The sequence below is a fragment of the Neofelis nebulosa genome, chromosome 7 (assembly GCF_028018385.1).
Source record: "Neofelis nebulosa isolate mNeoNeb1 chromosome 7, mNeoNeb1.pri, whole genome shotgun sequence".
In the NCBI taxonomy this organism is placed as follows: domain Eukaryota; kingdom Metazoa; phylum Chordata; class Mammalia; order Carnivora; family Felidae; genus Neofelis; species Neofelis nebulosa.
In genome coordinates this window covers 135876607-135898225 of record NC_080788.1, presented here as the reverse complement: position 1 = coordinate 135898225, position 21619 = coordinate 135876607, and the positions used below count along the sequence as shown (strand labels likewise).

Here is a 21619-nt window from a genome sequence, read left to right as displayed (position 1 = left end):
ATCCTCAAACAATCTTTATGGTCAAACATATCTCTCTATTTCTATTTTCACTCATTTCTTTTCAGATATTCTTAAATTTTTTTAATGTTTATTATTTTTGAGAGAGAGACCATGAGCAGGGAGGGGCAGAGAGAGAAAGAGATGGAGACACAGAATCTGAAACAGGCTCCAGGCTCTGAGCTGTCCACACAGAGCCCAATGCGAGGCTCAAATTCACAAACAGTGAGATCATGACCCGAGCCCCAGTCGGACATTGAACGGACTGACCACCCAGGCGCCCCTCTCTTTGTATATTCTTTCATTGGTCACTGTGTTAGTTTACTTGGGTTGTCATAACAAAATACCACAGACTAGGAGTCTTAAACCACAGAAATTCATTTTCTCACGGGTGTGGGGGCTGGAATTCCCAGATCAAGATGTCAGCAGGGTTGGTTTCTTCTGAGGCCTCACGCCCTGGCTTGTAGATGGCCGTCTTTTCCTCGCGTCTTTACGCTGTCTCACCTCTGCGTGTGTCTGTGTTCAAATTTCCTCTTGTTATAAAGACAACCATTATATCAAATTAGGGTGCACCCTGATGATCTCAGTTTAACTTAATCCTCTCTGTGAAGGCCCTGTCTCTAAATAACAGCCACGTTCTGAGACACTGGGAGTTAGGGCTTCAACATACAAATTTTGAGTGAACACACTTGAGCCTGTAACAGTTACTTTAAGTAATCTTCATTTACTTGGATATTTCCAGGGTTCAACCTCATTGGCATTAGTTGTCTGGGGAGCATCTACTGAGTGCTTTGTCACAACAGTCGTGCCAACATTGAAAAACAGCTGTAGTTATCTCAAATCCATGCATCATATTCCGAGTAAACCTATCCCACTGGAAGACTGGACTAGTGGCATTCACAAAGACAGTCAGGGGTTCAATATGATCAAAACTTTGCCGGTAAGAAACCCAAGCACATTGTCGTAAGGGTGCCCATGACATACTACTTTTGTGTGATTGGCTGGCCATCGTGTCTGAACGTTTCTTTCCTAAGATACTCAAAACACTGGTTATTTTTCAAACTTCTTGTCATTTTGAGGATGTGATTATTATTTATTTCTAAAATATAAGAACTTCCTGAAATAATGATTTTTCTTGGTAACTCAGTGCCACCATTTTAAAAATCACTTTATGCTATATTATGGTGGCATAATCTCGGGGGTTTTGTAATATACAGTGATTTGTCATTATGTTGACCTGTCCCGGGCTGATAGTTTACTGGTTCCATTGTGATGTAGTTACAGTTTTAATTTGTGCCTTGTCAGTATCTGTGACACCTTAAAAAATATACATATATATATTATATATATATATTATATATATATATAATATATATATATATAATTATTATTCTTTGCTAACTATTACTTTTAATTTTCTCTGTGACAAAAAAGCAAATAACCAAACTTGCAGGTTTATTTACTAAAGACATCACTAAGGCTTTTTATAAAGTGTTGAAACTTTATTGCATTTGCTTCATGGTAGCTATTTTATCTACTAACATTTTTTTCGCTTATTTACAAGTTGCAAACAGTTCTATTACCATGGGTTGAGGTTGTCGAAATTCCAGAAGAATAAGGTGTAAGGAGTGCAGGGGAAGTAGAAATGAACTCTAATACCTGGAACTAAAAATTAAAAAAAAAAAGTTGCTTTGAATGTTTTTGTGGAAAAGCAAGATTTTTAAGTTAAAGACTTAGTAAATAACAATGAATTACCTGTTTTCTTTGCTTGGTCACTTACAGGTCAACTACCGGCCTCCATCTAATATGGGGATTGCCATTCCCCTCACAGATAATTTTTACCATGCAGACCCTAGCAAACCCATACCGAGAAATCTATTTCCTAAGTCAAAGGTAAATAATTTTTCACATTTAAACCAGTACTTATTTGAATTCGAGAACTCATTCAGCGAAATTACAGATGGCCCTAGCTGCAGGGATTAAATGAGAAGGTGTATTCTAAACAATGTTCCACCTGCCCTGATATGTCAGCGCTGTTATTATTACTACGACTCCTGCCCTCTTCCTCTTCCTCCTCCTTTAGCCCCGTCTCCTCTCACTGCTATTTCTAGAGGTAGTTTTGGAGCCAAGAAGTCTAAGTGGACCCCTTTCTCCTGACTGTTCCCTGGTTCCCATCTGGATTTCCAAGGGGATACGTGGCGTGAGAGTGTCTTTTCTCAAAGGAAAGGAGCCCCAGGCCCATTTCATGTCCAGCTTAGTGAAGTGAAGGGTTGTCCTTGAGGAAAGAAGACTGTTTGATCCAACACAGGCACATTTAAAGTGCTGCCAAGGTTCTTCCTAGAGAACAACCACACTCTCTGGAGTGTGGACTGAACACGGTGGGAAGAACAGAGAGAAACCAATAGGTTCCGAGGAAGAGTACGTGATGGGCAACGCACCTACCTGCCTGTAGACGTGCACAAACGGACATCTACATCCATTCCATATCCGCACGCACTGTGTATGTGCACGCACACGTACACAAAGACATAAAATGGTTCTTTCTCTTGTTCAGAACTCTCTCTTGTCACCCCATGTCATTGGGAGTAAAAGCCAAATTCTCACAGCGGTCTATCAGGTCCTTCATGATTTGGCCTTGGCATTGAGTCTGACCTGATTTCCCCCAGGGTTAATCTGCTCTAGCCACACTGGCCTCCACGTGGTTCTTCAGATATGCCAGACATATTTCCAACTCAGGGCCTTTGCAGCTGAAAAAATTCCTGTCTGGAATGCTCTTCTGCCAGAGAGCACACGGCACACTCTGTCACTGTCCTCAGGTCTTTGCTTCAATGCCACCATCATTGTGAGGCCTGCCTTGACCACTCTATTTAGAATTGGAAGCTCCACTTCCGCTGTTACCCACTCCTTGTCCCCCTTCTCTCCCTTATTGCTCTTCATTGCACTTATTATAATTTTACGGATTTTGCTCATTTGTTTTAGTTATCATGATTCATAAAAAGATAAGCTGGATAAGTCAGGGTTGTTGCTGTTGATTTGAAATCTTCTCTGCTGCCTCTTTAGTACCCAGAACAGTGCCAGACGTAAAGAGTGCTTTAAGACTGTTGGACAAACTAATAATACACATTTGTGCAAATATTATTACACACATAACACAGGGGGAGGTTGACTTTTGGTTGAATCTTGCATTTGGGTGTAAGAAGCTCCATTCCAGGCAACTGAGTTCTGCTTTGATTCCCCTTTTTTTTCCCCAAAGATAAACCCTGTTGTGTCACTAGAACCAAGCTTCCACTACTGAAATATGATTTTACTACACTTACATGGAAATCCTTAATTTGTTTGGATTTTCAAGATTCTCTTGGGAGTTGAATAGTAAATGTATCTAATTTACAGCTAAGGCAGTAATTTTTTAGTGTACTTTTTATGCAGTCGACACATGTTAATTTCAACATTTCTAGTGCTATCAGCTACTGTACAAACAGATGTTCTCTGAGGATACAGCAACAAACAAGATAAACAGATACCTTTATAGATCTTTCCTGTAATGGGGAAGGATAGGAGTTAAACAAAAAAGTTGTACAAATTAAATACTGTTTCTGTACGTATGGCCGTGCATAACCTGAAGCAGAATTATCTAGGCATATTTCTGCAGTGCAGCTTTCTCAATTGTCCCTCGCAGCTACTGAATCAGAAACTATGGGTGCAGTCCTGAAATTTGCATTAAAAAAACCTCTCCTAGTTAATCCTTACTTACTCTTAAATTTAAGACAGCCAAGTAGTAGAAATAGACACAAAACACACAAGATGACTGTGGATCAGGGGCATATAATCTAGTCCAAGGGAGTCAGACTGAAAGAGGAGTAGGGGTAAGCCAACAAAGGAAGAGCAAGGCAGGGTGTACAAGAGGGTAAGGGAGAGACAGAGAGCATCCCAGGAGAGGAGGTGTTGTCACAAGGGCAGTCATGGCAAAGAGCTCCATGAGTCAGGAGAACCGGGAGGCATGGAGCGCAGTGAGCGTGTCTGTGTAAAACAGAGAATACACATTCCGTTCAGTCTGCGTGGAACATTCATACAAAGTGATGGCTTATTTTGTGATAAAGTCTTAATGAATTCCAAAAAGGCTTAATATGGTCCGCATTCTATAACTTTAATTCAAATTAAAGAAATGCAAAAAAATGCAAAAAGAAAATAGTACGTGCAGACACACATATATCTTTAATTCACTCACCCCTAAATCTGTCTAGTGTGACTTGTGAAAAACCCTAAGTAAAATATTACAAGCAAGTCAAATGCAGGAATACACTAACACCATAGTGTATCAGGAGACTGTAGAGTTTCTCCAGTGTGAGCAAGTTTGAGCGTAGGAAAACATTAAAATAACATACTGTATAAATGGATTGAAGTAAAACTAATCTCAACAGAAGCCATAAAACATATTTGATACAATGTAACATTCATTTCTGAATAAGTTTATGTAAACCAGAAATAGAAGTAATACCACCCAATGCAATAAAATCGGTGAGTAGTCCCTAGCAAACATATTAAAATTCAATATTAAAGCATGAATGCTTCAATGCTTCTATTTTATTTTGTTCTGTAGGGTCAACCTAAGCCAACACAACAAAAAATAAATAAAGTGTAAATATTGTAAAGAGACAAAACTCACCATTTCCACATATAATTACTTACTTAGAAATATGGAAGAAACCACTGACGAACTATTAAAATGAATAATAATTATCACTAATGTAGTCCAATGGATATCAGATCACAAAGAAAAATCAGTAATGTTCCTATATATCTGTACTAATTAATTGGAAGTAATAATGAAAAACAACCCACACTTCATCTGCATACAATAAAAGATGTAGAATTTAATCTAAAATTATGTGTAAGGCAGGTATGAAAAACATTGTATGATTTAGGTGAAGCACATAAAAAACACCTAATAAATTGAGAGAAGTCTCATGTTCTTGATGGGAAGGTTCACCATTAAAAAGCCCAGTTCTCTCCAGAGTAATTGCACTGCATTCAGTGCAAATACAATCAAAACCCACCAGGGTATGTTTGAGGGAACACGGTGGGCTTATTCTAAAGTTCATAGTGAAAAGAAAATTTGTATTAATAAATAATCTGAAGGGGCTCCTGGGTGGCTCAGTCGGGTAAATGTCCAACTGCAGCTCTGGTCATGATCTTGTCGTTCGCGGGTTCAAGCCCCGCGTCGGGCTCTGTGCTGTCAGCTCAGAGCCTGGAGCCTGCTTTGGATTCTGTGTCTCCCTCTCTCTTTGCCCCTTCCTCACTCATGCTTGCTCTCTCTCTCTCTCTCTCTTTCTCTCTCTCCAAAATAAACATTAAAAATAAAATAATAATAATAAATAATCTGAAGAACAGAAAATGAATGGATTTGTCTTCCTCTATATAAAAAGTAATTAAAATAATATAGTATTACTCAAAGTAAGCAGATAGAAGGAAGTAGTAAAGGTTAGAGTGGAGGTGAATAAAAAAGAGAATTGAAGAAAGGTGGACAGAATCAACTTTTACTTCATTATTAATGGATATTTTTGCCCTATTAACTTCTCAGGGATTTTATGCATTCAGGGAACAAATATTTATTGAACATGTACTCAGTTGGCAGAAAGCCTGCCACAAAAAAAGCAAGTCAACCTGTATTCTATTTGCAGAAATCTGGTAAATTCAAACAGTGTGCTAATGCGTCTACTCGGGAAGAGTGTAATTGCACAAATGATCAGAAATTTTCACATGCTGTTGCTTTCTCAGACTGCAGAGAAAAGGTAAGCTAATGTTTAATTACCCGAAGACAAAATACTTTCATATCAATAAAGATTTTGAAATGTGCAGTTTGATTAAACATGAGTGTTAAGGCAAAGAAACGTCTCATTATGACACAGAATTAAATAGGACACAGAGCTAGAAAGATCTGGATTTAAATGTGCCTAAGCCAGTTAATTAACCACTCTATAAAATAGAAGAATACCCACCCTACCCCGTCCATTTCACAAGATTCTTATGAAGATATGCACACGGGCACGTATCTGTATGAAAACAATTTGTGACCTGTCCTACGCTACACTAGATTATGATGAACATTGATTCACTAAAAAAAAAAAATGTGTACATAAGTGTCAGTGCTGGGAATATGGGAGATCAAGTCCTTGTAATCAAGGAGTTCGGTCTGGTAGCAGCCACAAAATAGAAGACAGTATAGTATATTGGTTAAGAGAAGGGGTTCTGTGTCAAATGTTTTATTCTGTTAGCCTCAAGACATCCAAGAGTGTATCAAATGGATATTGATGTTTGCAGTAGGTGAGTTAAATGTCCACTTAGTATAGCTTTCAAGTAGATCTATTTCAAGGCCTTGTAAGACTATATAATAGCATTATAGACTCTCCATCTCTGTCTTCTATCTATCTATAGCATTATATTAAGTGATTTGATTTTTATAAAATCTTTTATATAAAGATAAAATCACTGAATACCATGTTGGGCGTAGAGTTAGCATTCAGTGAATTGTGAGGAGTGTCATATATACCCCTGCAACTCTCCCCTCACTGAATGACAATGTATCTCTTGAACATTTGCTGACTGCCAAACGCTGCTCTATGCATTCTTCGTGATTCATCTCCAATTCAAGGCACTGACAAGCCAGGTAATTTGCCAAAGATCACCTTGCTAATACATGAAAGAGTTAGATTTCAGCTCTGACTCCAGAGCCTGAGCTTAAAGAGTGTGGCTGAAAGATCATGGCTGGCTGGGAGAGAGGTGTGAGAGAGGTGGCCAAGAGTCACTTCATGCAGTGCCGTTTGAGATGTGGGTTAGCCAAAAAGGTTTGAATACCATCATAGAAAATTTCTGAAAAAGACCAATAGAAAGTCATGAATTTTGTTACCACAATGTTTGTGTATTACTTTTGGAGTTCACGTTAATTCTGCTGTAAGATACCGTGTTTCTCATGCCCTGAGAAGGCAGAAACCCTGAGAGGCACATGTCCTTTAGAATGGCCAAGCTCTTGGAGAATGTATCTATTCACTCTTTACCAGGAAATGAAATTAGTTCTGAATTGTCCAAATTGACGTTCATTCTCGGAATTTGCATTTTAGGTTCCTCGTTTTAAGTTTCCAGTTACACAATATCCAATTTCTTTGGAAATTTACAGTGAGGATGGACACATCCCAGTGGAAATGCCGTATCTGGTTACCGTGACTGAAGTGAACAGGAGGGAAAATTGGAAACTAAGTAGGATTTGCTTTCTTCTATAATTATTTTGTCTTATAAGTAATGTTGTTATTACCTAGGTAAGCGGCTTATAAAACCAGTTTACAACAACCAATAGTTCTTTGGAAAAGAATTTGAGTCCGTTGGCAACTTGCGGTTTACTGTCCTCCTTGTCTCCCACGTATTTCATTATTACTTTCGGTGCCCTGGATTTCGTGGCATAACAGTATTTTTGAAGAATTTGAACTGTAAAACATTTGAAAGCCATTTTGTAGATGAGTAGCAAAAACGATTGATTGAATTTGTGCTACACGTTGGTCTAGTGTCTCTTTCGAATGGTTTCGTGTTACAGAGAAGGTTCTAAAAGGTGTGGCCAGATAGCCTATAGAATCTACTCTCTAATATGAGCAAAGTTTTTTCAAAATTCTATGGTAAAATAATTTAAGAGATGCAGAAATTTTTTTAAACAAGAAAAATCAGGGGCACCTGGCTGGCTTAGTCAGTAGGGCACGCAACTCTTGATCTCAGGGTTGTAAGTTTGAGCCCCATGTTGGGTGTAGAGATTACTTGAAAGTAAAATTGTAAAAAAATAAAATTAAATTAAAATTAAATTTACCACAATTCAATGTTACCTCGAATATACAACTTTTTCCTGCACATTTTGTTTATAAATACTTTGAGGTAATCTCCCACTCGATCAGTAAGTAGACAGACAAATAGATTGATAGATAGAATTAAATGAAATTTTGATCAGTTATTAATGTTACCAAATATCCAGACACTGGGTGTTCTGTGAGTCTTACTCTGCCCAGTATATGCATTCTTGAAATGAAAAATCTAGCAAAGAAAACTACTATTTCACTTTACTAACATCCCCATTTTCTGTGGTATGCTGGAGCCTAATGTTGCCAGCTTTTGAGTATCAATTGTTAAATATTCAAGCGTTTTGTGTACTGGTTGTTAAGCCATTAGTAGAGAGATTAGCCGTGGTGAGGCTATTTATACCATGGAAATTGGCAAATGCTGCTATCAAAGCTTTCTCCTCCCTTAGATCCCATGTACCATTATACCACTGCAATTTCTAATCCCCACACCATATATCTGGTTTTAGAAAGAATTACAAGAAAAGCAAGAACACCTGATCGTTTCTTTTAGAAAAGATTTAAGTGATCCTATTGTGAAAGTTTTCTGCCACCTTATCGAAAATCATTTACCAACCACTAAGGTTGCATTATCTCATTGCCAAAGATATAAAGTATGTACAGGTTAGAACTTGTCATAAGCATGGGGTTGGAAGAAAAGGGCAGCCTGAATGAAGTGGTCAAAGGGCTTGTCCTTCTTGACAATGTCCTTGAGAAGATGCATTGTTGGCCTCATTTCCCTAAGTACATTTTCTATAAAGTCAAACAGAACTGAAAGTCTGGGATAACTTAGCCATGTTATGGAGTAAATTCCTTCATTGTACCTTGATGTATGTAGTAAATTTTATGCAAAATGTGAAAACAGCATAATGTGCTTAAAATATACCTCATGTACTTTTAGAACACAGTGTACCAGAGAATGTAAAAAAATTGAAAGATTACTTAGAACCACGTCTTGATGCTCCAGTGTATAATCCTTTAGGCCTCAACTTAAGTATAAAGGTGAGTTGACAGCATTTTTGTTTTTCCTGTTTTGAGTTCACAAAGAACATGTGTCTAAACTAAGATTGGTTTACGTTTTAAAGTATAGCTGTCCATCAGTAGCAGAAACTGTATCTTTAAGATACATGGAAAAGTGTTTATTTTTCCTCCATTTCTCTTGACATCGGTATTTCAAAAGGTATCTGAAAGTAAAATTGAACACTTTACTAGTTTTTGAGCTGATAGGCAAAACTAATAGGTTATTTTTCAAGGTAGAGCAGAAACGTTATTTCCAAAATTTAGGAGGTAAATGAGTTTTCTTGTGTGTACTTTTGGATGTATACAGGTACGTCTTCATAGCCGCCCATAAGAACACATGAAATTGATATAATCTAGGTAATTATAAAAGTCAGTAACAATTAGTGAACATATCAAAACCATGAATATGATGACTAGCCCAAATTACTCGTCAAGTCCATGTTAGGTTTTGTGTCTCTGTTTCTTCATTCTAAAAAGAAGTATCACCTATTTGTCCTTCTCCCTCCGTTCTAATTTTGATACATGAAGTAGATGTGCAAGAGCCTTAGGAAGGGGATCGGATTTTTCTATCCATCATCTGTAGGGAAAGTGGCCACGGTGTGTATTTTAGCTTGAAGGAATATACGTGTCCATGCTGCTAATGACCAGGTGTGTTTTTTCCACAGGGCTCTGAACTTTTTCACTTCAGAGTGTCTGTTGTTCCGGGCGTCACTTTTTGCAACTTAGTTGAAGAATTTCAGGTATAGTAAATGCACAAGGTACTGATGGGATGATGGCTGGGGAAGTAACATGACAAATGTCAGTGCAAGAGACACTAAAGAGAAAAAAAACAAACAGCATAATTTGTGTGATACACAAGGCTTGGAGACAAGAGATCCTAAAGAATGGGGATGACATTGTCAGTAATGGTGAAGGCAGAGTGCGTGACAGGTATAGGACCCAGCAATGCTGGGAAAATTTTAATAAGTGCTTGTATTTTTTTTTATTCTCTCTCCATCTTCCATATTTAACTCAGTTTTCAGACTTTTACCGCACTTCCTCTCAGGGCATCTCCCCAGAGGAACACAGGTCTATAACACTCAAGTTTCCATTATGATCTTCCCTTTGATTATCATTGTTGTGATGATAGTCTTAATAGCCTAAAGCTGTCAGGATCCAAAAGTATTTGGAACCAAAATCAGTGCCCCTTAGGGGGCAGGGAATGAGAATTTGAGTTAATTGATTAATGACTCATTCATTATCGAATAGTGATACCACATTATCAAAAATAAAATCTCTCTCTCTCTCTCTCTCTCTCTCTCTCTCTCTACCTCTTTCCCCATTCCTCTCCTTTTTTTTTTCAATATATGAAATTTATTGTCAAATTGGTTTCCATACAACACCCAGTGCTCATCCCAAAAGGTGCCTTCCTCAATACCCATCACCCACCCTCCCCTCCCTCCCACCCCCCATCAACCCTCAATTTGTTCTCAGTTTTTAAGAGTCTCTTATGCTTTGGCTCTCTCCCACTCTAACCTCTTTTTTTTTTTTTCCGTCCCCTCCCCCATGGGTTTTTGTTAAGATTCTCAGGATCCACATAAGAGTGAAAACATATGGTATCTGTCTTTCTCTGTATGGCTTATTTCACTTAGCATCACACTCTCCAGTTCCATCCACGTTGCTACAAAGGGCCATATTTCGTTCTTTCTCATTGCCACATAGTACTCCATTGTGTATATAAACCACAATTTCTTTATCCATTCATCAGTTGATGGACATTTAGGCTGTTTCCATAATTTGGCTATTGTTGAGAGTGCTGCTATAAACATTGGGGTACAAGTGCCCCTATGCATCAGTACTCCTGTATCCCTTGGGTAAATTCCTAGCAGTGCTATTGCTGGGTCATAGGGTAGGTCTATTTTTAATTTTCTGAGGAACCTCCACACTGCTTTCCAGAGTGGCTGCACCAATTTGCATTCCCACCGTCAGTGCAAGAGGGTTCCCTTTTCTCCACATCCTCTCCAGCATCTATAGTCTCCTGATTTGTTCATCTTGGCCACTCTGACTGGCGTGAGGTGATATCTGAGTGTGGTTTTGATTTGTATTTCCCTGATAAGGAGCGACATTGAGCATCTTTTTATGTGCCCGTTGGCCATCCGGATGTCTTCTTTAGAGAAGTGTCTATTCATGTTTTCTGCCCATTTCTTCACTGGGTTATTTGTTTTTCGGGTGTGGAGTTTGGTGAGCTCTTTATAGATTTTGGATACTAGCCCTTTGTCCGATATGTCATTTGCAAATATCTTTTCCCATTCCGTTGGTTGCCTTTTAGTTTTGTTGGTTGTTTCCTTTGCTGTGCAGAAGCTTTTTGTCTTCATAAGGTCCCAGTAATTCATTTTTGCTTTTAATTCCCTTGCCTTTGGGGATGTGTCGAGTAAGAGATTGCTACGGCTGAGGTCAGAGAGGTCTTTTCCTGCTTTCTCCTCTAGGGTTTTGATGGTTTCCTGTCTCACATTCAGGTCCTTTATCCATTTTGAGTTTATTTTTGTGAATGGTGTGAAAAAGTGGTCTAGTTTCAACCTTCTGCATGTTGCTGTCCAGTTCTCCCAGCACCATTTGTTAAAGAGACTGTCTTTTTTCCATTGGATGTTCTTTCCTGCCTTGTCAAAGATGAGTTGGCCATACGTTTGTGGGTCTAGTTCTGGGGTTTCTATTCTATTCCATTGGTCTATGTGTCTGTTTTTGTGCCAATACCATGCTGTCTTGATGATGACAGCTTTGTAGTAGAGGCTAAAGTCTGGGATTGTGATGCCTCCTGCTTTGGTCTTCTTCTCCAAAATTACTTTGGCTATTCGGGGCCTTTTGTGGTTCCATATGAATTTTAGGATTGCTTGTTCTAGTTTCGAGAAGAATGTTGGTGCAATTTTGATTGGGATTGCATTGAATGTGTAGATAGCTTTGGGTAGTATTGACATTTTGACAATATTTATTCTTCCAATCCATGAGCAGGAAATGTCTTTCCATTTCTTTATATCTTCTTCAATGACCTTCATAAGCTTTCTATAGTTTTCCCTCTCCTTTTTCTATCCTGACCCTGCCCTAAGGCTAGCCCCAGTAATGAGTCCACACTGCTGCAGATGTATGTTAACTGACTATAATTTAAATAAAACCTTAAGAACTCAAATAAAATAAAATTGGCAAAAGTACAGTAATTCAAAACAAAAAAATAGAAGCATAGCAAAGGCTTCAAAATAAAAATGCAATATACACACCACCTAAGTTCTAGAGTAACCCCTGAGCAACATAGAAACCAGGAACACATACTAGCATAGCAAAGGTTTTGAGAACTAAACTGACAATGGAGCCACCACAGAAAGTAAAGCAGAACCTGGGGTCTGAACTCGACCAGTGTGTCCAAATACTAAAACAAACAAAACACCCAACAGGGGCACCTGGGTGGCTCAGTTGGTTAAACGGCTGACTCTTGATTTTGGCTCAGGTCATGATCTCACTTGTGAGTTCAAGCCCCGCATCAGACTCTGTGTTGACAGTGCAGAGGCTGCTTAAGATTCTCTCTCTCCCTCTTTCTCTGCCCCTCCCCTGTTCACGCTGTCTCTGTCTCTCAAAATAAATAAATGAACTTAGAAAAACACTTTCCAAAGAATTTTTAACAGGACTCAGAGTCTCACAACATAACTATATGTTTTTAATATTTATTTTGAGAGAGAGAGACAGACAGAGCACAAACAGGGGAGGGGCAGAAAGAGAGAAAAACACAGAATCTGAAGTAGGCTCCAAGCTCTGAGCTGTTAGCACAGAGCCCGACGTGGGGCTCAAACCCACAAACCATGAGACCATGACCTGAGCTGAAGTCAGCTGCTTAAGCGACCAAGCCACCCAGTTGTCTCCCACAACATAAATATCTTAAATGTCCAGGATAAAATCTAAAATTACTCACTATGCCAATAACTAAGAAAATATAATCCTCAAAAGACAATCAGCACTGGACAGCAAAATAAAATACACGTTATTATTTTTTTAAGTTTATTTATTTATTTTTGAGAGAGAGAGGGAGAGAGGGAGGGGCAGAGAGAGAGGGAGAGGGAGAATCCAAAGCAATCTCCATGCTGTCAGCATAGAGCCTGACGTGGGGCTCAAACCCATGAACTGTGAGATCACGATCTGAGCCAACACCAAGAGTCAGATGCTTAACTGACTGAGCTACCCAGGCGCCCCCAGACAGGTGTTTTAAACCAGCCATGATAACCAGCTCCCATGGGGTAAAGGTAAACACTTGAAATGGCTGAAAAGGGAATGGAAGAAATTCTCAGTAGAGAAATGGAAGCTGTAAAAAAGAACCACATGGAAATTTTAGAACTGAAAAATACAGTATTTAAAACTTAAAAATCACTTGATAGACTCAGTAGCAGAACAAATATGGCAGAGAAAAAAAAATCAGTGAATTTGAAAATAAATCAGTAGAAATCCACCCTGAAGAAAAAAGACTTCACAAAGAATGGCCTCCTTTCTGCCCATGAACGCCACTGAGGAAGCATCGTGAAAGTCTCCCTCCCACCGCCATCATGTCTAAGTTAGAGTCTCCCAAAAAGCCTGAGCAGCTGTGGAAGCTTTTCATCGGAGCTTTGAGCTTTGAAACAACCGATGAGAGTCTGAAGAGCCATTTTGAGCAATGGGGAATGCTCACAGACTCTGTAGGGATGAGAGCTCCCAACACCAAGTGCTCCAGAGGCTTTGGGTTTGTCACATGAGCCACTGTGGAAGTCGTGGATGCAGCCATGAATGCAGGGCCACACAAGAGGGGCGGAAGTGTTGTGGAACCAAGAGGGCGGCCTCCAGGGAAGATTCTCAAAGACCTGGTGCCCACTTACCTGTCAAAAAGATTTGTCGGTGGCCTTGAAGAAGACACTGAAGAACATCATCTAAGAGATTCCTTCGAACAGTATGGGAAAATGGAAGTGATTGAAATCATGATGGACCGAGGCAGTGGCAAAAAGAGAGGCTTTCCTTTTGTCCCGTTTGATGACCATGACTCTGTAGACCAGATCGTCATTCAAAAATACCATGTTGTGAGTGCAAAGTAAGGAGAGCCCTATCTGAGCAACAGACAGCGAGCGCTTCATCCGGCCAAAGAGATCCAAGTGGTTCCGGAAACTTTGGTGGCGGTCGTGGAGGTGGTTTTGGTGGGATGACAACTTAGGTGTTGACAGATTTGTGCGCTCAGCCACGCACAGTATGGCAGGGCCTAGCTGCTACAGAGAAGACCTGTTTTAGACCATACTCATGTGTATGGGCCAAAAACTTGAGGCCTGTGTTTGTGATTAATTATATCACAGGTTCTTTTATTTTCGGTTCTGTGGAAAGTGTAAAGCATCCCAACAAAGGGTTTTTATGTCGATTTTTTTTTTTTGCACCCATGCTGTTGATTGCTAAATGTAATAGTCTGATCATGATGCTGAATAAATGTGTCTTTAAAAAAAAAAAAAAAAAGAATGGCCTCGGGAACCTATGTGATGACATCAAAAAGTGTGACCTTTATGTCACCAGAGTCAGTGAAGGATGGGAAAAAGGGATTGATGCAGGAAAAGAAGAAAGAGGAGAAGCGGGGGGAGGGGAGAAGGGGGGAGGTGGAGGAGGAGGAGGAGGAGGAGGAGAATGAAGAGAAATAAAGTCTGAAAATGTCCCAAATTTGGTGGAGACATAAATTTATATATTCAAGAAGCTTAATGAATCCAGACCAAAAGAGATCCTGTCTAAACACATCATAATCAAACTACCAAAAATCAAAGACAAAGAAAAAAAATCTTGAAAGCAACCAAAAAAACAAACAAACAAACAAACAGAAAACATGTAAGTGGACAATAATTTGAATTACTGCTGATTTTTTTCTCGGAAACCTTAGAAGCTAGAAGAAAGTTGTCCAACATCTTTAACGTACGGGGGACAGGGGTAGTTTGGGAAGCAAGGGGGGCCAATCCAGAATTCTATATCTAGTCCTTCAGGAATGAAAGAAATACAAAAGCATTCCCAGATGAAGGAAAATTAGGATAAGCCACTGTCAGCAGAAACTCTCTTTTAAAAAAAAAAAAAATGTATAAAGAAGTTCTTCAGGCTGGAAAGGAATGTCAACAGAAGGAAACAAAGCTTCAGGAATGAAAGAGGGACCAAAAAAAAAATGAATGAAAGAAAAGAGGGGGGTGCCTGGGTGTCTCAGTTAAGTGTCCAACTTCAGCTCAGGTCACGATCTCACGGTTTGTGGGTTCGAGGCCCACATTGGGTTCTGTGCTGACAGCTTGGAGCCTGGAGCCTGCTTCAGATTCTGTCTCCCTCTCTCTCTGCCTCCCCCCCACTCACACTCTGTCTCTCTCTCTTTCTCACTCAAAAAATAAACATTAAAAAAAAATTTTTTTTAAGAAACAGAGGAAATGATTGCATAGTTAATAAAAAGAATCAGGGCACCTTGGTGGCTCTGTTGCTTAAGTGTCTGATTCTTGATTTGGGCTCAGGTCATGATCGTAGGGTTGTGGCATTGAGCCCTGTATCAGGCTCTGTCGTGAGTGTAGAGCCTGCTTAGGATTCTGTCTCTTTCCCTCTGCCCCTCCCCTGCTTGTGTTCTCTCTCTCTTTCTCCCTCTCCCTCTCAAAATAAAATAAAGAAAGAGAATCATTAAGAAATAGAAAAAAAGCGTAAAATTTCTTGGGACTGTTGAAACCTGCTTTTCAAGTATCCCAAAGCAACGGATTTTTGTGCACCATAAAGGACATTATTGGGAGAACTGAAAAAATCTGAACATCTGTAGATTAGATAACAGCATTGTCTCAGTGTTAATTCCTTGATTTCGGTAATTACAATGTGGCCATTTAAGTGAATTCTTTGTGTTTAAGAAGTGCAAATTGAAGTATTTTTGCAGTAAAGAGACATTGTGTCCAGAATATACTCCTTTATGATTCTGGGGCTTAACCTTTTTTGAGACATGGTGTGGAATATTTGGATAGTCAAAGAAGATTGGAAGGGAAACATTTGAGGAAAAACTGTTTTCAAGAACTTTAGAGGAGGCGGTTTTGCTGGAGAATACAGAATTCAGAGGTGATACAGGTGCCTAGTCTCAAAAAATAATGGATGGCTTAACTGAACAGTGAAACTTTTATAGTGTCTGGCGAGGTGACTCAAATTTTATTTTAGGTAAAAATGGGTAAGGAAGGGATTCTGGGTAGAGGGAACAGCAGCCTCAAAGACAGATAAGGGAACGTATAAAACTTACCTCTTGAGTAGCTTATAGACATTTGGATGGACCTCAAGGTTATGTATAAGAACATGGGTAGGTTAGGGTCAAATTGTGGGAGACCTCAAATGTTGTAAAGAGAGCTTTAGAACATTCCTATTAGCAATAAGAAGATATTAAACATTTTCGAAGAAAGGTGTTTGGGGATGGACACAAGGTCTATAGGAGCCCAGTCAGAGTCAGAGTGAATCAAGGTTTACAGCAGCCCAGTCAGAGTGAATCACAGGATTTTTGTTCCAAGCGCTGGGACATGTATTTGCTCTTTCTTGATGATATTGAACAAAAAACTTGTAGCCCCAGGAGCTGCTGCTGTCACCCATGAGGGCTGTGGGGACTGAGAGGGGAGATACCCAACACCGAGGAAGCAGAACAGAAAGATGGAAACAAACCCCAAACGGACTATGATTATAGTAACTTGTATCCTCTGGCTCTAACTTCTGCATAGAAAAGAAAATTCACTTTTGCAATTACAGGTAGCGTATAAACTGCCTCTCTCATTGGCCACAAACATATTAGATCTCTCTTTTTTTTTTTTGAATGGAAAATTGAGGGTTCTTTTTTTTCTAAGTTTATTCCATGAGAGAGAAAGCACACGAGACCATGAGCTGTGTAGCAGCAGAGAGAGAGAGAGAGGGAGAGGGAGAATCCCAAGCAGGCTCCATGCTGTCAGCACAGAGCCCAACCCAGGGCTCTATCCCATGAACCATGACATGACAATCTGAACCAAAATCAAGAGTCAGACGCCCAACCGAGGCACGCAGGCACCCCAGATTAGATCTTTCTTAACAAAGCTAATTATCCAAACTCTTCTGATGGTCCAGCTTAAAAGGAAGATTTTGGTTTTTAATTTTTTTTTAATGTTTATTTATTTTTGAGACAGAGAGAGACCGAGCATGAGCAGGGGAGGGGCAGAGAGAGAGGGAGACACAGAATCCGAGGCAGGCTCCAGCTCGGGGCCATCAGCACAGAGCCCAACGCGGGGCTCAAACTTGTCAACCGCGAGATCATGACCTGAGCTGAAGTCGGACGCTCAACCAACTGAGCCACCCAGGTGCCCCTAAAAGGAAGATTTTTGTTTTCTTACAGTACCGTTTGGAAGACCACAAGTAGAATATCCATTCAGCATCTAACATTTTCTACCAAATTCCCAATAATTCCAGTACCAACTGAACACATACCATTGGCTCTAAAGTACAACAGGAGATGGTTAGGCCAGCTGATCCATTATTGCAAGGATAAGTATCTGCCCGGATGGGAAAGAATGGTTTCTCGCTGCTCTCCACACCACTCAGCCGGGTCCACCTTTTAAATTCTGCAGCTTACAACATCCCACTTCCAGTAACAGTTCCCTATGGTCAAAATTCTTTTGGTTGCAAATAAAGCAACTTCACTTAAAAAAAATAAGTGTTTTATGGACAGATTGGTGTCCTACCCAGATGAATCTGGCAATGTTATTATGTCAACCTGGATTGACAGGGTGGAAAGGAGGCTAAGTGGTTGGTTTGTACAAGGTGAGTCGATAGAGCTCACAATAGCAGGCTTGAAAATGGAATGGAATAAGTGGAAAATAAATAAATAAATAAATAAATAAATAAATAAATAAGAAGGGCGCCTGGGTGGCTCAGTCGGTTCGGCAGCCGACTTCGGCTCGGGTCATAATCTCGAGGTCTGTGAGTTCGAGCCCCATGTCGGGCTCTGTGCTGACAGCTCAGAGCCTGGAGCCTGTTTCAGATTCTGTGTCTCCCTCTCTCTGACCCTCCCCTGTTCATGCTCTGTCTCTCCCTGTCTCAAAAATAAATAAAACATTAAAAAAAAAAAAAGGAATGGAATAAGTGAAGCTGAGAGAAATTGTAAAAGAATTGATGGCATACGAGGGCTGTTTCTGAGGAAAGGCATACCTCCTTAGGTCACTAGGAGGGAGGGTGGTAGTAACTTTAATTTGAGCTATATCCTAAAACAGCATATTGATCCTTTTTCTTATCCTTGGCATTTTCCCACATTTGCCACTGTCTTACTTCCACTCATCCCTTCTTTACCTCAAAATATGATCTTGCTTCCTGCCTCACAGACAAAACCCAAGTCACCGGGCTCAAACCACCTCGCTCTCTGTCCCCACTTCTACATTTAACATAAACGGTGCCCATTCTTGACTCAAGTCCCAGAGAAGATGCCTCTGTGTCTCTCTGTTAACAATCCTGTCTCTCTTCTAGGAACTTATTTTTATTAGTTATCCATTCAGGTGTAGGAAGCATTTTGGGTTTTTTTGGGGTTTTTTTTTGTTTTTTTTGTTTTTAATTTTTTTTTAATGTTTATTTATTTTTGAGACAGAGAGAGACAGAGCATGAACGGGGGAGGGTCAGAGAGAGGGAGACACAGAATCTGAAACAGGCTCCAGGCTCTGAGCGGTCAGTCAGCACAGAGCCCGACGCGGGGCTCAAACTCACGGACCACGAGATCATGACCTGAGCCGAAGTCAGCCGCTTAACCGACTGAGCCACCCAGGCGCCCCAGCATTTTGAATATACAGAAGTTTCCCTATATTAACACCTAGAGGATTTTCTAAAGAGATGATGGCTTGAAAGAGCACATACTGATTCCCCCTCTTGGGAATGCCCATTCTTCTTCTCCTCTTCTGTGGACCCAATTATTCTTCAAGATCCAGCTCAGGAAGCTCCATCCCTAGTCACCCTAGGCAGTTAGTCATTCCCTACCTGTTTTCCCAAAGCACGCTGTCCATTCCTCTATAACTGAACACAGAACCTTTCCCCGCCGTATCCTGCCTACCGCCGCCATTAAAGACCAATGATAAAGGTATAGGATGGTAAATAAAATTCTTATCCTGTATTGTGTGCAAATCATTTCTTGCCAGATTGTCAAGTGACTGTCTCTGGGCTTTGTGGATGCCAAATATCTGCATGTAGCTGAGCAGAAGCTTGCTAAATTGGTTAATAATACCTCTGCTGTTGGGGAAATCATATAAAGTTCAGTGTTTCTAATGACTAGATTCAGAAAGCTAACGGACTTTGCTTTTTCCATTGCAGATTTATGTTGATGAAGTACCATTGCCATTTCCGGGACACACACTTATTGCTGTGGCCACAGCTGTAGTGCTGGGGGCATTGATTTTTATAACATTTATGCTTCAAATACGTAACATCCACCCAGGTGATATGTTCCAAAACTTTATGACAACAAACAAAGTGAACTTATCAAATCTCAGCATCAATCAGCTGCCTTATAGATGAAAATCTGAATAGTGAACAAACAATAATCACAATTCTCTCTTTATTTCCTGTTTTTATTAGACAATTCCTAGAACAATATGTTTAAATGTGAATATAAAAATGAGATAAAATGCTATTACCATTCAACTCATTATAACTCAAATTGCTATTTGTCAGTGTGTTTACCATTCTGTGTTCCTATTTTAAATACATGAAAAATTACTTATTTATTTATTTATTTATTTATTTATTTAATTTAATCCTTACACACAATGTAAGGCTCAAGCTCACAACCCCAAGATCAAGAGTCACATGCTCTTCTGCCTGAGCCAGCCAGGTGCCCCTACATATACAGAAAATTTCTTTTTTTATTTTTTAGCGTTTATTCATTTTTTAAGAGACAGAGACAGACAGAGCACTAGTGGGGTAGGGGCAGAAAGAGAGGGAAACACAGAATCCGAAGTAGGCTCCAGGCTCTGATCTGTCAGCACAGAGCCTGACGTGGGGCTCGAACTCACAGACCATGAGATCATGACCTGAGCCAAAGTCGGACACTCAACCGATTGAGCCACCCAGGTGCCCCCCCCCCAAATTTCTTATGTTAACCCTTACATAGAAGATTTTCCTTGAGGTTTTTAGAAAACTGTAAAATGACAACCATCTCTGTGTGGGATGAGTTTTCCGTATGTTTTAGCTTTTACTGACCTGAGCCCATTCTGTGGAATCAGAACGCCTGTACCTTGCTCTGTTCACAAAAGAGTATAAGCAGAACGCAGTCCTGCCAGGGAAAGGCAGGTGCGGAGGAGACCCATCTGCAGGTGTACTGTCAGAACCTCCTAGGAATTAAAGATGAAGCCATTTGAAGCAACTTCAAAACCAGACGGTAGTACCTAAAAAGAGGGAGATGTGACCCTCATTATGGGGGTGTTGGAAGAACACTGTGTGTGCAAGGTATTGGTTTACAAACCCACGTGCAGATATCCAAGAGATGTACCTCTGCGTGCTCTCTCAGAGCACCTGCTCCCAAATAGTCAGAAGATGGCCAATACATTCTGAGATCAGGCTACACTCTCTTGGAAAAGCTCAGGAGAGGCAGCACACTGCTCTGACAACGTAAGGAAAAGGTAAACATCTGGTTCAGGAGAGCCCAGCTCTGAGAGCTATAAACTGTGGCCGTGCCTGTATATCGGGAAAGGTCTCTTGAGGTGGCAGTGAGCAAAGTGGCTCCAAGGATCAGACTCAGGAGCCAGGCATCCAGGATTGCCACTTCCTGGATTTGTGACCTGGGCAAGTTACTTCCTTGTGTCTGAGTTTCTTCACCTGTAAAAAGGAAGTAGTCTTAATACTCACCTGATAGTAGATAATTAATAGGCAGGTTATTGTGAGGGCCGAATGAATAGTTGCATGTAAAGTACTTAGAACAGCGCCTGGCTCCATGAATACTAAAATTGTTAGCTGTTGCTGTTTGGTGGTGCATAATAGAGAGTGATCGTGTCTAATTGTAATAAAAAGGGAAATTTATTGGAAGAATACTATAGAAAGATAATCCGAGCAAAATCTGGACAATCGATTCTTGTCATGGGCAAGAATGAGAACGTTCTGGGGACCTAGGAAACAAGAGTTTTTCAACTCTTCAGAGCATCCATTGGGCCAAAGGTCTAGAGATAAAAACATGGCACCGTGGTTAAAAGTGTAAGTTCCAGAGTCTAACAGCCTGGTTTTTTTTTTCTTTTAATAAATGTTTACAAATTTTAGAATAGTTTTAGATTTATAGGAAAGTTGTGAAGATAGTATGGAGGGTTCCCATATAACCCACACTCAGTTGCCACTGATATTAACATCATATGGCCTGGTTTTTATCTCCCTCCATCACTTACTAGCCATATGGCCATTGGTAAGTTATTTAACCTAAGATTCTATACTATGGTCTATAGATTCACACGTGTGTCTTTTTGTACATTCAAAGATGCTCCTGCTAAGATAATCCAACTATTGTACATGCACCCACAAATTCATTCACCTCTTCCCCCAAAAAAGACAATTCAAAGTCTACCTGCTATCAATTTCTCTTAGTTTCTTCTTGAAAAGGGGGGAAATGGTGATAATTACAATGCTTTCACAGAAAACAAGGAATGTGAATAGAGTTTATGACCCTTGTTTCTGTAACACATACTAAAGCTGATATTAGATTCCTCTCCACTCTACATTCCATGTGCTTCCTTGCCTTTGAA

General features: G+C 40.0%; 1 protein-coding gene across 3 annotated transcripts in view; it reads left to right on the top strand.

Annotated features, from left to right (window-relative positions):
- The window catches only part of CATSPERB (cation channel sperm associated auxiliary subunit beta), a 105840-nt gene extending 86222 nt beyond the window's left edge, over positions 1-19618 (top strand). For 2 of the 3 annotated variants that reach the window (XM_058740040.1, XM_058740041.1), the window contains 7 exons: positions 740-937; positions 1780-1890; positions 5676-5786; positions 7113-7248; positions 8770-8870; positions 9554-9628; positions 19206-19618. In XM_058740040.1, the coding sequence (XP_058596023.1) occupies positions 740-937; positions 1780-1890; positions 5676-5786; positions 7113-7248; positions 8770-8870; positions 9554-9628; positions 19206-19409 (936 nt within the window). In that variant the 3' untranslated portion in view covers positions 19410-19618. The remainder of the gene's footprint in view (positions 1-739; positions 938-1779; positions 1891-5675; positions 5787-7112; positions 7249-8769; positions 8871-9553; positions 9629-19205) is intronic. The other variant, XM_058740042.1, reaches the window with a different exon arrangement.
- The last annotated feature ends 2001 nt before the right edge of the window (positions 19619-21619 follow it).